At 54.9% G+C, this 16,065-nt stretch overlaps 1 protein-coding gene across 1 annotated transcript in view; it reads right to left on the minus strand.

Annotated features, from left to right (window-relative positions):
- The window catches only part of DSCAML1 (Down syndrome cell adhesion molecule like 1), a 364,816-nt gene that overhangs the window by 75,005 nt on the left and 273,746 nt on the right, over window positions 1–16,065 (minus strand). Inside the window, 5 exon segments of the mRNA XM_011964833.1 lie at window positions 627–803; window positions 1,708–1,827; window positions 2,243–2,521; window positions 13,015–13,287; window positions 14,996–15,292. Coding sequence (XP_011820223.1) covers window positions 627–803; window positions 1,708–1,827; window positions 2,243–2,521; window positions 13,015–13,287; window positions 14,996–15,292 — 1,146 coding nt within the window.

A 16,065-nucleotide genomic window follows, 5' to 3' on the forward strand; every position in this document is an offset into this window, starting at 1 on the left:
GTCCTTGGGCTTTTCCAAAGCAGCTTCCTCTTTCCATGATCAGTTCCTGCAGAACTCACAGCAATTTTGTGAGATCAGTGGGCTGGGAAGAGAACCCTCGAACAGGTGAGGAAACTGGAACACAGAGAGGGGAAGTGACTCTCCCAAGGTCACTCAGCTCATTAGGCTGATCTGGAATTGGAACCCAGGTTTTCTGACCCATAGGCCCTTCTTCTACATTGAGTATATGCTATTTTCCTTTCTAAGCCACAAACAGGTTGTACACAAGCAAGTGTATATCAACTAGCAAAAATAAATGGTTTGCTAGGATTATTCAGATTGAATCGCCAATCTACAGACCAAAGTAAACAGGATGTCACATGATATTGCAGCAGAGCAAATCACGAGCTTATTATGACCAGGGTAGGGGTGAGTTGGGGCCTTTCAGGGTGAGGTCCCTGTTTTAGATGACAGTGCTTTCGAATGCCCCATCTGAGGGTCCCAAGCCCCCAGCTGACTGGGAAGCCTTCCTTCCTCCCCTTTGTAGATAAAACAGTGGAGACCAAGAGAGTAGGCAGGGAGAGCGCAGAGCCGGGGCTTGGCTGTGATTTGGGGGTGCTGGGGGTCTGTGCGGGGGCAGGACTCACTCTTGACTGTGAGGAACATGGACTTGCTGATGTCGGTGCCTACGCCGTTGCTGGCCTGGCAGAGGTAGTAGCCAATGTCCTCTTCTAGGACGTGGCGGATCAGCAGCGAGCTGTTGGGCAGGATCTGGATGCGGCCAGTGAGGGGCACAGGGTGGTACTGCTGGGGGTTCCCGCTCCCTGGAAGGAGGCAGCTGTTAGGAGGGCTAGGTGTGTACTGGGGCATAAGCTGAGAGTGCCCCAGGAATGGCCCTGACACCTCGCTCTTGCAGATCGAGGGCTGTTTCGTAGCAGAGCTGCACCATCCCCAAAGTGCTGAGGCCACACAGCTCCCAGCAGACAACAGGAAGGACCCCCCCTCCCAGAAGACGGGCCTTGCCCCAGCTCTGATTCAAGGAGACTGGGTTGGGAGTCTCAGCTCAATGCCCACTTTGACACTGGCATGGAGCTTCTTTGGGGTGAATTCCTCGGAGAGGAAGAAGGAGCTGTCTTTGGGCCAGCTGGCTGCAGGTGGAGAGAAGACTGAGTCTTCGAATGGCAGTCGTCTGGTCTTAGGCAACCAGGCCTGGGAGAGAGGCCAGCATCCTCCAAGGGGGCCTTGTGGGCACCTCCTGCCCCTCCATTCCCCAGTGTCAGTCACGAATACAGTTTAGGATTGGGCCTTAGTCAGAAAGCAAAGGCATCCTTGGGATGAAATTGGGCTCCAAGAAGGACCCTGACCCCAGAAAAGCTTGACTGGTGAGAAGCAGGGGGCTTTCAGGTCTGGGGCCCCAGGGCAGGGTGGGGTAGGGAAAGCAGGTGTACACTGAGTTCTGGGGCGGAGGCAGGAGAGGAGAGGTCACATCTGGGGGGACAAGAGGAAATAGGGGGTCAGTATGATGGTTGTTCCTGGTCCACAGACCCCCGGGGGTGGCTGAGGATGACTCCAGGTAAGGTGTAGCCTGGGGTCCGCTGGGGTGCAGACCCAAGGACTCCCACCCAGGGCTAGGAGTTGCCTACAGGGAACAGGTTCAAATCCCATCAGAGCATCCTCCTTTCCCCATCCCTGCCCTTCTTGGAGATTCTGGCTGGGCCAGGGGCTTACCCTTGGCATGCTTCCACATGACCTTGGGCGGGGGGTAGCCGTCCACCGAGCAGTTGAGCACACCAGCTTTGCCATAGATGCCGTCCTGGTTGTTGGGTTGCACCACAAATCGAGGGGGCACTGCAGAAAGAGGGAAGGCAGGGAAACAGACCATTTCAGTCTCTGATGGGTCTCCTAGGGCTTGGAGCACCTTCTGTTTGAGGTCAGCCCTGCCTGGGCCATTATAAAGTTGGAAGCAGGCAGCTTCTGAAACCCAAGATGCTGAGAGCTTTTGTTGAGTACTGGGTAGGGAGTTGGGAGTTCTGAGTTCTGATCCTGCCTTTACCACTGACTGACTGAGCAAGTGTCTCTCTGCTCAGGGCTTCGGTTTCCTGCCCTGGAAAATAAAGAGGTTTAGGCTCCAAGATCATCTTGAAGGGCGCTGCTGGAGCCCACCTTCCATAAGCCTGTGATTGGAACTGGAAATCTAGAGACTGCAGTAGCAGCAGGCAGAGCTGGCTCCTCCCTCCCCCGAGGCTGGCCTGTCCCTGCTCACCGCGCACGATGAGCTGGCGCTCCCGGCTCACGGTGGCCGCTGCATTGCTGGCGATGCATGTGTAGTTGCCGTTGTGCTTGAGGGAGACGCTAGAGATCTGCAGGGAGCTCATGAATTCCTTGCTCTCGATGGTCACGCCCGAGCCTGAGATGATCACCTGGCCGTCCTTCCTCCAGGTGATGCGGATGGGCATGTCCCCCGAGGACACCACACAGGGAATGTAGAGCAACTGGCCGATGGAAGCGGGTGGGAACTCGAAGGGCTGGATCAGAGGGGGCACTGGGAAGGCAAGGGGGTGCTGCTGTCGGGACCCTGTGCGCCCTCGCCTGGCCGGCAATGCTGCCTTACCTGGGGCTCTGGGTTGGGCCTTGAACAGAGATACCCTGGGGAGCTGGGGCCTCGTTCTCCTATCCATGCAGGGTCTCCTAATGGGGCCTGGCTCCTGTCCCTCTGCCCGCCCAGGCTGGGATCCACTGTCTCTGTTCAGGACCTTGGCTGGCCTGAATTCACTTTGACCTTCCCATGTGTCCTGGAATTTGATTCATGCCTGCTGACCTCTGCTCACCTTTCTCTCCAGCTTCCCTGCTGCTCCTTGGCACTCCTGTACCCACCTTCTCATCCCAGTGATGCAGCTCATAGCTCTCTGAGGGCCTGGGATACAGGCGAGGTGCCCGGTGGCAAGAGAGGAAGCACAGTGCTGGGACTGTCCCCCATGCATGTCCTACGGCTGCTCATCTGAAACCAGAGCACTGAACTCTGCGTCTCCCACAGGGTCCTCAGCCACCTCACCCCTCTCTATTGTCATCAAGTGTTAGGACAGGCAAGTGGAAGCTCATATCACTGTGCAGTTGCTTTATATATATGATCTCACTGGATCCTCCTACCAATAATGTCCCCATTTTACAGATGAGAAAACTCAGGTTCAGAGCAGAAAAGAAATTGCCCTAGGTTGCCCTGGTCATAAGATATGCCCATGGAATTTAAAACCTGGTCTGCTCTCCAAGTCCACGTCTCATCACCATGTGGCTTGGTTGCCTCTCTGAGAAAGCCCCAGACATGCCCAGACAAGAGGTAAGGGATCACTTTTTTTTTTTTTTTTTTTTTTTGAGACAAGGTCTTGCTCTGTCACCCAGGCGGGAGTACAGTGGCATGAACACGGCTGACTGCAGCCTCAACCTCCTGGGCTCGAGTGATCCTCCCATCTCAGCCTCTCAGGTAGCTGGGAATGCAGGTACACATCGTGTCTGGCTAATTTTTATTTTTATTTTTTTAAGAGACAGGTGTCATTATGTTGGCCAGGCTGGCCTCAAACTTCTGGTCTCAAGTGATCCTCCCACCTCAACATCCTAAAGTGCTGGGTTGACAGGCAAGAGCCACCACACCAGGTCCAGAGATCTTTTTGTCTTGTAGGTGAGCTTCCTTGGGTGGCAGGAAAGAGCAGAGAGGAAGCCCTGTCTTCTGCAGGACAACCAGTTGGTTAGATGCTTCTGGGCAAACACCATCCACCCAGCCTTCCTCCTGCTAGAAATGCAGCCCGCACCCCCCTGCCAACACTGCCTACGTCTCAGCCCCTTGGGGGCCTGTCTGGAGCCTGAGTCGATGTGAGATGGATCCTCCTTTCTCGGCTCTGGCTAGAGCATCAGCCATTATCTTTATGATAACTCAATTAGGCTGCAGCGACTTCCCCAGCAAGTGGGGGAGAAGAGAGTGAAGGAGATAGACAATTAGCTTAACAAGGATGAGCACCCAATAGATGAGATCTCCTTTCTGCAGTCGAATAATTAAATGACAAGGCCGCACAGTCCTCTAGCCTTCTCCCAGGCACCAGCCCCACCCCTCCCTAGAAGCCTGCTACTCTCCACCCTGGGCCCATCCAGAGTGGCCACAGTGGGGGATGGGCTCTGGGGGGAAGGATGGATGGCATCAGATGCATGGCCCTCCGCCCTCAGGGTACCCCTGCACGTTCAGGGCTCAGAAGGGAGCTGCCTGCAGGGAGCAGCCAGGTGTGGCCATAGAAAAACCCAGGCAGCCCTTTGGATCCTGGGCGAACACCACTGGGCGTCTGTCCTTCTCATCCCGCAGTACATGGGCTCCTCACCTACCAGCTGGCTTTGATCCACCTTATTCCAGATCCACCTGGAACCTAAATCCCAGCCAACTTTTCTGGGGTTCTGGTCATGGCCCGGACCACCTCATCCCAGTCTCTGGCTGCCTCTTTTCCTGGATTAGGACTCTGCCCCCAGTGTTCTGAGTGGTTTATTGGGCCTTAGACATCTTCAGATAGATTTCTCTTGGGCCCTGACTCTAGCAATGGCCCAATGCCCATTCCTGAGACCTCCCCGAGATTTCTCTTGTTGGGCCTCTGCTGAGCGCCCTCCTAGTTTGTGTGTGTGCCTAGGTCAGATCTGCGCCTCCCAGTTCTCTTGGGCTTTCTGATGGACTGTAGCGGAGACCCAGATGTGCTGCCCAGTTTGTTTCCTTAGGCCTAGAAGGACCAGTTCTGGCCAAGTCCTCCTGCCCACAAAGGCCTCCTGGGAAACTCCCCTGGGAAACTCCCCTATATCCTTTCAGATCTGCTCAAATGCTGCCTCTTCTGTGAAGCCCACCTTCCTTCCACACAGCCCTGCAGACTTCGGTCCACACCTGGATTAGGGCACGCATCGCATGGCCGTCAGGGTAACCGCATTACCCCTCCCTGGGGTAACTCCCTGTGTAAGTGCTTACATAACTAGGACTTATTCATCCAGCAAATGGCAGGTGCCCAATGAATGCTTGTCGGGTGAGGAAACGAACGAACATGTGTCTGAATATCATTTCCTAGGGTGACCTCAGAAGTTTACCTGCGAGGGGGCAGAGGGTGCGGCAAGCACAGGTTGGGGGCTCAGCCAGAATAAGAGGGAGCTCTGTGCTGCTCCTCGAGATGCTTTGGGGTTCTGGAACCTTGGTCCCTTGGTCCCTCCTAGGGGCCAGGCCCTTGCTGTCACAGCACCAAACAAGCTGCTGTGATTTGAGAGCTCTGTGTACGCTTGAACATGAGCAAGGGGAGGGTGGAGGCAGTGACGAGGGGCTGGAGAACAGGATGTGTGGGCAAAGCAAGGTGGTTCAAGGTTCTGCAGAGCCGAGAGAAAGCTAAGGGGCTGTGGAGTCTGGAGGGCCAAGCCCGGGTGGAGACAGCCAGAACACCACGTTTCCATTGAGGCCACAGCCAGTGGATAGAGACAGTGAAATCAGGCGAGAAGGTTTAGTTCAGGCAAGGAGAAGACTGTCTCTCTCAGTAAGGAGGAATTTAGATAATGGAGCAAGTTACTAAGGCAGGTTAATTCATTAATTAACTAATTCATCTAATATTTATGAAATGCTGCTCTGTGAAGGCATTATGCTCCGTGTGGGCTGGGGAAAGTAGAAACACACTTCAGCTACAGAGAGAGCCTCGGGGAGCTTCTCATTTACTAGGGAAGGCAAGATACTTCCCCAAAGATGACTGGACAAGGACCGCCTGGATATGCAGATGCTGAGCCCAAGCAGAGGGCGATGTCATCCGGGGGGGTGACTGCAGCTTCATGGAGGAGTGGAATTTGAGCTGAGAGTTAGAGGACACACATGCTTTCAAACAATAGATGGGGTGAAGGAGACAGAGGAGGCTGAGCCAAGGGGCTGTCATTCCTTCTGGTCTTCTGAATAACATCAATAGCTCGGAGAGGCCACTGAAGAAGAAGTAGCCAACATCCATCCTGGGAGTTAGACATGCAGGTGTGCTGGCCCCGTGCTCCCAGAGGGCTGTTGGGAGGCAGATGACCAGATGACCTCCCAACAAGGCAGGCTCCTTGCTCCCCTCCACCCTTGCTTCTGGGGGATGGGCAGGTGTGATGCATGGCTGGTGCTCCAGGCTAGTCACTCACATCCGGTCAATACACACACTGGGCGGCCTGGAGGGGGAAGAAAGCCCAGGGATCCTGGCTCCTCCACCAGCTCATTCAGTACTAGGAGTGCTGTGAGTGCGGTTTCCAAAGCAGAGAGGGGGGACTCCTCCATATATGTACATATGTACTCCTCCCCATACGTACAGGCTGTCCAAATGGGGCTGCCTTCTGACCTGTGAGTCAGTGGCGCCCTCTCCCATGCTCAGGGCTAGTAGCCGCATGTGTGCCTGGACATTTCCACCTCTGGGAAAGCCATCCTCCTGGAGGTGGGGTCTGACCACCTGCACCCCGATTATGACCTGGGCCCTCTTTACTGTGGAGTCCAGCCTATAGACCTGCCCCTGAGTCCCAGCGTGTCCCCTAGCAGGCAGCTGGATGTAGGGGGCATGAATGCCTCACAACCCGGGGCTTTCTCTCCAGAAGCCCTGTTCTGGCCGTAGTTATCTTTAGCAACGTGCTGCAATGGCGAGGAGGCAGAGGCCTGAGTGGCTGAGAAGACACAGTGGTCGAGGCAGGCCATTCAGTGTCCAGTCACCATAAAGCTTTTATGGCCACTTGTTTGGGAGTGCTGCACAGAGGAAGGCGTGCTGACCCCCAGCCCAGCTCATAAACATTTTATGGTGTCTCTCATGATCTCTCTCTGAGATGGAGCCTTTTATTTACTGCACCTGCTAGCAGAGTGCGCGCCGTGGGAAGTCGGGGCTTCTCTGCCCTTGCAGCATGGAGATGGGGCACTAGCCATGCCTGGAACCCAAAACGCCCAGTTCCGGACTCTGCTACCCATTCAAGTGACTGTGGGAAAGGCACCTTCTCATCAGCATCCTGTCTTACCTCAGTTTTCTCATCTGCAAAACAGAGCGGTTGGACCAACTAATCTCTGAAGTCAGACACTGATTTTCTAGTTAAAACAAGTCCCATATTTTAGGAATAACGATAACTGACTTAAGTTTTTTACACAATCCTCTCTTCTCAGGAAGCCCTTCCCGGATCACCTTACTGGACTTTGCAAACCTCCCTCTCCTCGGCACTCTCAGCCTCTCTCCTGTTTGACAGGAGAAATCTCTGGGGTATTTGCCATAGGATCCCTTTCCTCACTAAAATGTAAACTCCCTGATGGCAGGGATTTTTGTCTATTTTGAGCATAGCTGTATTCATAGAACCTAAAATAGTGCCTGGAATCTAGTGGAGGCACAGTAGATGTCACTGAACGAATGATATTCGTGGTCATTATCCTCATCACCACTACCATCGTCACCAGCCCCGTCTGTCCCACGGGAGACTGCGACTGCTTGCTCCTTTGTTACTGGCTCCCTTGGCTGAGGAAATAAGGTTGTTGGTAGCGGCTTCCTCGGTGTTCCTCCCCCAAATGGCATGCAGGTCATCTCCTCCTAGGGAGCCTGTTGTGCCCCTTTCCTGTGGATCCCAGTGAGATTCCTTCCAAACCTCCACCTTCACCAGTAGCAGGCACTTGGCCAGGTGGCTGACTCTCCCTTAAGCTTATGATCGTAGAAACCCCCGACCCACTCGTAAGGGTGGGAGAGGGTCTCTGGCACATGCTCCCAGGCATACGGCAGAGGCTGGATGGAGCAGTGCTGAAGCTCAGCATTGAGCGGCTAGGGAAAAACGAGGGAGGGAGGGAGCGAACATGGGCATTTGGGAGAGAGGGTGTTTGTGCGTGGGTGGGTGTGTCCCTCTGCCACTTGTCCTCCACAGGAGCCTGGCACCACCTCCCTGTGCTGGTTCTGCTGAGCATGGGCAGAAAGCACCTCTTGGCCTTGTTTTGGCTCAAGAAGCCCTCAGAGGCTCAGATGTAGGAATGGAGATGTTTCTTCACAGAGCCAATGCCAAGGGGCCCCAGTGGTAGCCCTGCCTTCCTAGTTAATTAAACATTCAGCCTGCAGGCCCAGAGATGCTTTTGTGCTACATTATTTTTCAGCTACAGGGGGCCCTAAAGTCACCACATCTAGGTTTGGTCTGCATGCCCTCCTCTTAGCATCCTGCCAAGGATCTCTCCGGATGACCAGAGACAAATACCCGCCTCCCCTGCGGCCTGGCTCTCCTCTGCCAGCCAGTGTCACATATGTCAAGGCACACACAGCCCCGAAAGCACCCTCCACCCTCCCTCCTCCCTGCTCCTCCCACTTTGCTGGGCCACAGCAGGCTCCCTTGGGCAATATTTCATATGGTACCACCTGCAACCACCTTTTGGGCTCAGGAATGTTGCCTTACGGGAGGGCCCTGGTGGTCAACACACTTGTGTATGTGTAACTGCTGGCGTGCATGTATGTGTGTGTGCGCTCACGTGTGAATGGGCTAATGTGCTAATTTGCTGCACGTGCATGCAGTACGTACCAGGGTGCACACGCACGAGTGCTCACACACAGGTCTCTGCACACATATGCATGCGTGTTGAGCATGTGCTGCTGTTCTTAGCTTAGTGTTTGAAAAAGTCGTTAGAAGGCAAGCAGTCCCAGAAGGAATGGAGTCAGCAGTTGTTTTTCCAGCTCATGGAGCAACCTGGGTTTCAGCCCCACCCTGCCCACTGACCCTTGGCCTCACGGAGAGCTGGGGTGGGAGACTTCCAATTTTATCTCACATTTCTGGTGCTCTGTCCCCCCTGTCCCTGCCCCCCACTCGCCCTTTTCTACTTTCTAGCTCTCTGCTCTGAACCTTGGGTGGGATGCACTTCCTAGTCGGGCAGCAGCAGTGGGGTCTGGAGAGCTGCCCCCAGGCCCATACCCTTCTCCCCCTGCAAGTCAGGGCCCCTGCCATGCCCACGGGCACCTCCTCCACCTCCCTCCTCGGGTAGTTCTTGGAACAGCGCATCCGCTAATCAAGCAGTGTGATCATAATCAGCTCTGATGGTTCTTCTGCAAAAGTGCATTCTAATGAGGTGGGAGAGGGAGTCAGGGAAAGAATGGGGATGAGGGGGCCCGAGCTTTTGGAGTGGTGGGGACATGTCCCAGAGCCCCTCACACCAATGCTACTTCTTGGTCTAGAGAGAAAACAGGTGACTACGCCCCTCTCAGGGCTGGATTTCTGGGATTTTTCAGACCCTGAGGGTGGGGAAGGGGGAAGGTGTGCATACAAGTGTGTGTACACACACACATACACATATGCCTGCTATGCACAGCTTATGCTGGGTGCTGGGGATTCACACGTAGCCAGGGCGTGGACTCTGTCCTCTAGGCTCACACACACACACACACACACACACACACACACACCCCTCCCGCCCCCGCCTTCCCTCCCTCTCCCTGGGCTGCAGAGACACTGTCGCTCAGCACCATCACAACAGGCCCAGCGAGTCGCTGAGACGGAATGCATCAGATTCAATTCATTAGGACTGATCACTCCCTGAATAGGGCTGAATAATTGATGAGCAGAAGCAGCTTTCAGGATGTTCCGAGTCCTCTGAGGCCCGCTGCAGCCCTGTTATTATTTTTTTTTAAGCCAACAAACCCGACCAAATGCTCGCCAGTGAGGGCGGGTGAAGGGAGCGAAGCAAAGGTTAGATGTTTTAATATGTGATGTTTACACTGTAAACTCTCGGTCCACTGCTTGTAGGGGAAATGGATACAGGCGGCCCGGCCCCGTGATGCTGCTTAAAGGAGGGAGGCTGAGCTGTGTACACAGCCACCAAGATGATTTGTCCCGGATGTCGGGGAGGGGTGATGTGGTCTGGGGGATGTGAGGTCCCTGGTGGCATGGCAAGGCCCCTGGGCTGGGCAGAGAAAGTGGCCAGGATGCCCTTCCACATGGCTCCCGTGCAACAGCAGGGAAACGGGTGTTTGGCTGTGAGGGTCTCCTCTCTCCTCCCAGGCCTCAGATGGCCACAGTGAGGTTTCCTAGTAAGTCTTCAAAGTAGACTTTGAGAGTCCACTTTTAGCTGGGAGCAGCGGCTCACGCCTGTAATCCCAGCACTTTGGGAGGCCAAGGTGGGTGGATCATCTGAAGTCAGGAGTCCGAGACCAGCCTGACCAATATGGGGAAACCCCATCTCTATTAAAAATACAAAAATTAGCTGGGTGTGGTGGCGTGGGCCTGTAGTCCCAGCTACTCAGGAGCCTGACACAGGAGAATTGCTTGAACCTGGGAGGAGGAGGTTGTAGTGAGCCGAGATCACGCCACTGCACTGCAATCTGGGTGACAGAGCAAGACTCAGTTTCAAAAAAAAAAGAAAAAAAGAAAGAAACAACAACAACAACAACAAAAGAGAGCCCACTTTCTTTCCTGGGCTCAAAGTGAGGTTTCCTAGTAAGTCACTCCAACTCAGCCTAATGTCTCAGTTTCAGTTCAAAGCACACACTGTCTGGCACTGTGACGGGTGTTGGGCACACGAGAGGCGTGTGACTCGGCTCCTGTGCACTGATGGCAGGAGCTCGGGGAGAAGTCCCCACCCAGCCTTCCACTGCCACTGTTCAGTCCTTCCGGTGGCCACCAGGCCCTTCCACCAGATGCCCAGTGTTATCACATGCTCGAGGGTCCCCCACAAACGCTTCCTCTTCCCATGCGTCCCTCTTGCTGCCGACAGTGTGTTCCATGTCGCTTCCAGTCTTGGGCAAAGCAGTAGTCAGGGCGTCCCCAGGGCCCTCCCCCGCTGCCAGGGCCCCTTACCAGGCCTGGACCCCTCTTCTCTTTTTCTTCCTTCCATGGGCCTCCTGCTAGCTTTCCTCCCCTGGTCAACGCTATCCCTCTCTCTCTTCCCTTGGGGATACAGAGGGGGTTCTCCCCAGCTTCCCCTCCCCACTGCCCTGGGGTGACACAGATGTTCAGGAGAAGGAAGCCCCCTGGTGACAGGGCCCTTAGAGTTCTCAAGGACTCTTGTCTCTTCCACACCCTCCCTGGCAGTCCCAGAAGCTCTATGTCTTTATTCCTAAGGCAGGGCATGGAGCAAACAGTCCTCCCTCGAGCCTGTCCTTTCCCTGGCTCACGGCCATTCTCGGTTGGAGCCCAGGTTCTGGAGTTATGCAGACCTGGGAAAGATTCTCACACCAGATGGCAATTTACTTAACTTTTCTTTCTTTTTTTTTTTTTTAGATGGAGTTTCACTCTTGTTGCCCAGGCTGGAGTGCAATGGCACGATCTAAGCTCACTGCAACCTCTGCCTCCCAGGTTCAAGTGATTCTCCTGCCTCTGCCTCCCAAGTAGCTGGTATTACAGGCATGTGCCACCACACTCTGCTAATTTTGTATTTTTAGTAGAAACGGGGTTTCTCCATATTGGTCAGGCTGGACTCAAACTCCTGACCTCGGGTGATCCACCCACCTCGGCCTCCCAGAGTGTTGGGATTACAGGCGTGAGCCACCACGCCCGGCCTTACTTAACTTTTCTATGCCTCCACTTTCTGCCCCCAAAACTGGGGAGGAAATGTTGCCTGCCTTAGCTGAGTGGGCAGCCGTGGGGTTGAAGACAGCAGTGCACGTGGAGCATGGAGCACTGTGAGGGGTGCACAGTGCGCCTGCTGCAGTGACAGTGGCGGATCATTATAACCATCACAGCCTGCTGCGATAGCCCAGGATGGTGACTGGAGATCCCCAGACCTCCCTTCCTCCCAGGCAGAGCCCCAGGCTGAGGTCTTCATGCTTCTGGAACCTCAGGCTGCGGAGGACAACCTGTCCGCGTATCCTCCCCAGGCCTGAGCCCACCCTGGCTCTTCACAAAGAGACATAAGCTCTTCAGCCATCATAGCCATGGCTGACTCGGTACCCAAGCCCTGCAGCCTGGTTTTCACTGGCTTCTCCTTAGTCAAGCCTGGGGTATCCACCTCCCCAGCCTGGCCCCAGAGCAACCAGGCCACCCTCCTCTCACACACCATCCAGACAGTCTCCAGGTCTGTCAGTCCCAAAGAATATATTTGGGGGCTTCGAAGACCTTCACAGCCCCAGAACCAAGGAGACATCATCATTGACTCACATGCTCATGTATTTGCTCGTTTATATTCACTCATTCATTTGATCCACAGACTTAGTGAGTGGCTACCCAGTACCAGGCATGAAATGCAGACCTCACCCAGGTGGGTGTCAAGGGCCCAGGAGGGAGGAAGCTTTTTTTTTGACACAGAGTTTCATTCTTGTTGCCCAGGCTGGAGTGTAATGGCTCACTCTCGGCTCACTGCAACCTCCACCTCCCAGGTTCAAGCGATTATCCTGCCTCAGCCTCCTAGGTAGCTGGGATTACAGGCATCTGCCACCACGCCTGGCTATTTTTTGAATTTTTAGTAGAGACAGGGTTTCACCATCTTGGCCAGGCTGGTCTCAAACTCCTGACCTCGTGATCCGCCCGCCTCGGCCTCCCAAAGCGCTGGGATTACAAGCGTGAGCTACTGTGCCTGGCCTGAGGGAGGAGGCTTTTAAGCACCACCCAGTACTTTCCAGGCCTGAAGCAGTACTAGAAGGTGGAAGGGTGTTCCCAGTCCTGTAGGAGCAGCCTGTGTACTGTGTATCCCACAGGGAGTCGGGCTCCAAGCGTGCTCTCTCAACCCTGGCCTCCTGTTGCTGGTCTCTTGTGTGGGCCCGCTGAGCTCCTGGGGGCAGAGGCCCCATGCAGCCCATCTCTGGCCTGGCCTCTCTCCCGGAAGGCGGCCTGCCTCCTCTGTCTGTAACTGACCTGCTCATGCACCTGGGGTGCGTACTGTCTTGTTCTGCAGCCCGAGGAGGAACCCAGATGTAGAGGGATCTCATGGCCTGTGTCCACCCACAGTCTTCTGCCCTGCTCCCTTTTTTCTGAATGCCAAGCTGGGGCCTCTCTTGCTCAGGATTGTCTATTGTTGTCTGAGTCCCACCTGGGGAGGGGCCCGTGCATCCTGGGTGGTCAGGCGGGCAGGGGCCCTGGCTGGTGAGGGAGGCCTACCTTTGACAGCCACGTGAACGCTCTGGCTAATGGAGAGCTGGGGCTGGATGAGGACGCTGCACAGGTACTCCCCCTCGTCCATGCCTTTCTGCACGTCAGTCAGCTTGAGGGTCCCGTTCTCAAACACCACCTGGCGGTGGTTGTCCGGCAGCAGCAGGGCATCCTTGTACCACTTGATGGAGTAGTAGGGATAGCCGATGACCCTGCAGTTGATAAGGGTGTCCCGCCCGGCGACTGCTGTGATGTTCCGCATGGCCCGGATGCTGGGGGGGCCTGGGCAGGAGTCAGGAGGGAGGAGGAGGAGGAGGAGAGGGGCATGTGCTGCCGTCAGCCAGGGACAGCCGGGCACCACCCTGCGTTGCTCTTCTCAGGCACTCGGCCCCTGAGACTTTCAGGGGGCGGACATTTGGTGGGGGCACAGGGATGCCTTTTTACAAAGCTACAGACAGGGGCTGGAATTGGGGGGGTGCTCACAGTCTCTCCAGCACTCACTGTTACTAGCTTCAAAGAGTTGCAAACAGACACAGTATATACACGCCTGGACCAAGAGCCATTCCCCTAGTGAGACAGGGATAGGACCAAGCTGCAGCCCCACCAAGGAGTGACTGGGATTTGGGAGGGCAAGTTACTCAGTTATGGGGAGATTAAGATTTTGGGATGAAAGTGGAAAGGTAGAGATTTTGTTGTTTCCGTTCTACTTGCTTATTTTTGATCTCATACCCAAAAGGAATTTAAGTTAACTACTTAAAGACAGCAGGAAGGTCTCGCCAGGTGAGCTGATGACTTTCGGTCAACAAGTAAATGTGTATTGTAGGCCCCTGGGAAGGAGCTGTGAAAGGGGTGCTGATAGTGCGGCCGGGGAGAGACAGTGTCCTGGGCTGGGCCTGCTGGGCAGATGGCAATCTAGGGGTTGGAATGGGAGTTCAGAGGCTACCAAGCAAGACAGTGCTCCACAGGGTACAGGGTGCACTCTGGGCTTCAGGTCCCCATCTAGAACAGGAGGGGCCCCACTGGGAAATCTTCCAGGGCCCCACATCTCTGTCCCCCTTGCAATTCAGAGGAGAGATCAGGAGGGTGGCCAGATGGGAAATCCGTACTTCTGTGGGGGGTCCAAGGCCTCGCACAGGCAAACTTAACATGAAACTCCATCTTTGCTCCTTTTCCTACCGCTGTGGCAACCAGGAGTGCCCCTGGATCAGTGCCCCTTCCCTTCCTGCTGTCCCCCTGCTCCTCTGCCCTGGGGTCAGGGGTCAGCAGTAGGGTCAGATGAAGACCAATCAGACCCCACGGGGCTACAAAGAGCTTCAGAAGAGACTGTGTTCTCACCACAGTGACTTGGAGAACTGAGATGTGGGGATGATGCCCCTGAGGGCTCCTTTCCCCACTCTTGGAGGCTGCCTGCTTTGGGACACCCCCAGCCAGGCTCAGCCTCTTACTCTTGATGGTGTGAGCCTTGCAGGAGAAGATGATGCCCTGGCTCCTGGTTGCTCACACCTCCTGGAGCATCTGGGGGGCTGGCTCAGTGGGAAGACACAGGGAGCACAGCTTGGGTGGGCACCCATGTTAAACGCCAAACCTGGTCCCCAGCCCCTGCCCTGTCTTGCCCTTACGAGGCCCTGGTGGGGCTGGCAGATATCAGCAGGTGCTTAGTATACTTAGGCCCCAGAGAGATTTGGTGGGGAGGAATGGGCTAGAGGGTAGGAGGAGGGGCTGGGCAGGTTGGATTTCTGGAGAGGGGGAAGGAGGAGGGGGAATGGGGAGGTGAATGAGGGTGAACAGTACCAGACACACACACGCACACAAGAATGGATGATGGCGCTTGAGGAGGGCAGGGAAAGGGGACGAGGGAGGGGAGAGAGACCTCTACTAAAATCAAAATGACGATTAATAATAAGTACTAATCAGCACAAGAATAATGGTAACCACAGAGATGGCAAAGGAACTCAAAAACCTATTCTGATATTTAAATGTAGACAGGCACCTCTTACGTTTATTCGCGCCTGATATTCAGCACTGCCCACCGAGTTCCGCGCGGTGCACCGGTACACGCCCCCGTCGCGGATCTGGGGGCCTGTGACGTTCATGTGGCTGATGGTGGTGCCGTCCGACATGGTGTACTGGTTGGTGCGGTGGCTGCCATCCCGCACAATGGGCTCGTCGTCGAGGGCCCAGGTGACTGTGGGGGGTGGGGCGCCCTTGGCCGCACACATCAGTGAGAACTGCTCCCCGGGATTGACCACCTTCTCGCTGAAGGATGAGACGATGCGGGGCGTGCCGTCTGCAGGAGTGAGGAGCCCCCTTCAGGGTCACCAAGCCACGGAGAGATTGTCCCCCCAGCCACCCCACCTCAGCAGGGGAGGAGGCAAAAAGCAGCCGTAAGAGCAAAAAAGAACTTTTGTGTACATCAATTCTGCTATCCACAGCCCCAAGTGGTGCCAGTTACTGCTGTACGTGGATTCAGGCTGTAGGGTTTGCATCCTCCCTCAATCACTTATTAGCTCTGGGTTTTTGGGCAAGTGGCTTAACCTCTCTGAGTCTTTGTCTCTTATGGAGGGAGGATGGGGATAACAGCAATCATGTTTATACCCACCTCATGGATATTCTGAGGATAAAATGAATTAATGCATTTCAGATGCTTCACACAGCGCTTTGTAATTTCTTAATAAATGCTGGTTCCTCTCAACTCTTCCACTATTAATAAAGACACAAGCTCAGAAGTTAACTGCTTAGAACTACCTATGGAACCGTCTGGCCCTGTGGAGTCTGATTCCAGTTCCCTCTGCGTGGGACCTCCGGAGGGGGTGGTGGTGCTGCAGGCCTGTTAGCACAAGGCCTTAAGTCTGAGGCTGAAAGTGCACAGAGGCAGTGGCAGTGAGGAGTCTTGGCCGGGGCTTAAGTCTTGGCTAACAGAATAACCCTGGACAAGACAATTAACCTCTGTGGCCTGGCTTCCTCACGTGGAACACGGGGATGTAATTATTAACCCTGGCCATCCTTCCGCACAGGATCGTTGAAAAGGATTAAAATAGGCATTAAGTACTTTAAAAGTAG

This window comes from Mandrillus leucophaeus, unplaced genomic scaffold (genome assembly GCF_000951045.1).
Source record: "Mandrillus leucophaeus isolate KB7577 unplaced genomic scaffold, Mleu.le_1.0 Scaffold71, whole genome shotgun sequence".
NCBI lineage: Eukaryota > Metazoa > Chordata > Mammalia > Primates > Cercopithecidae > Mandrillus > Mandrillus leucophaeus.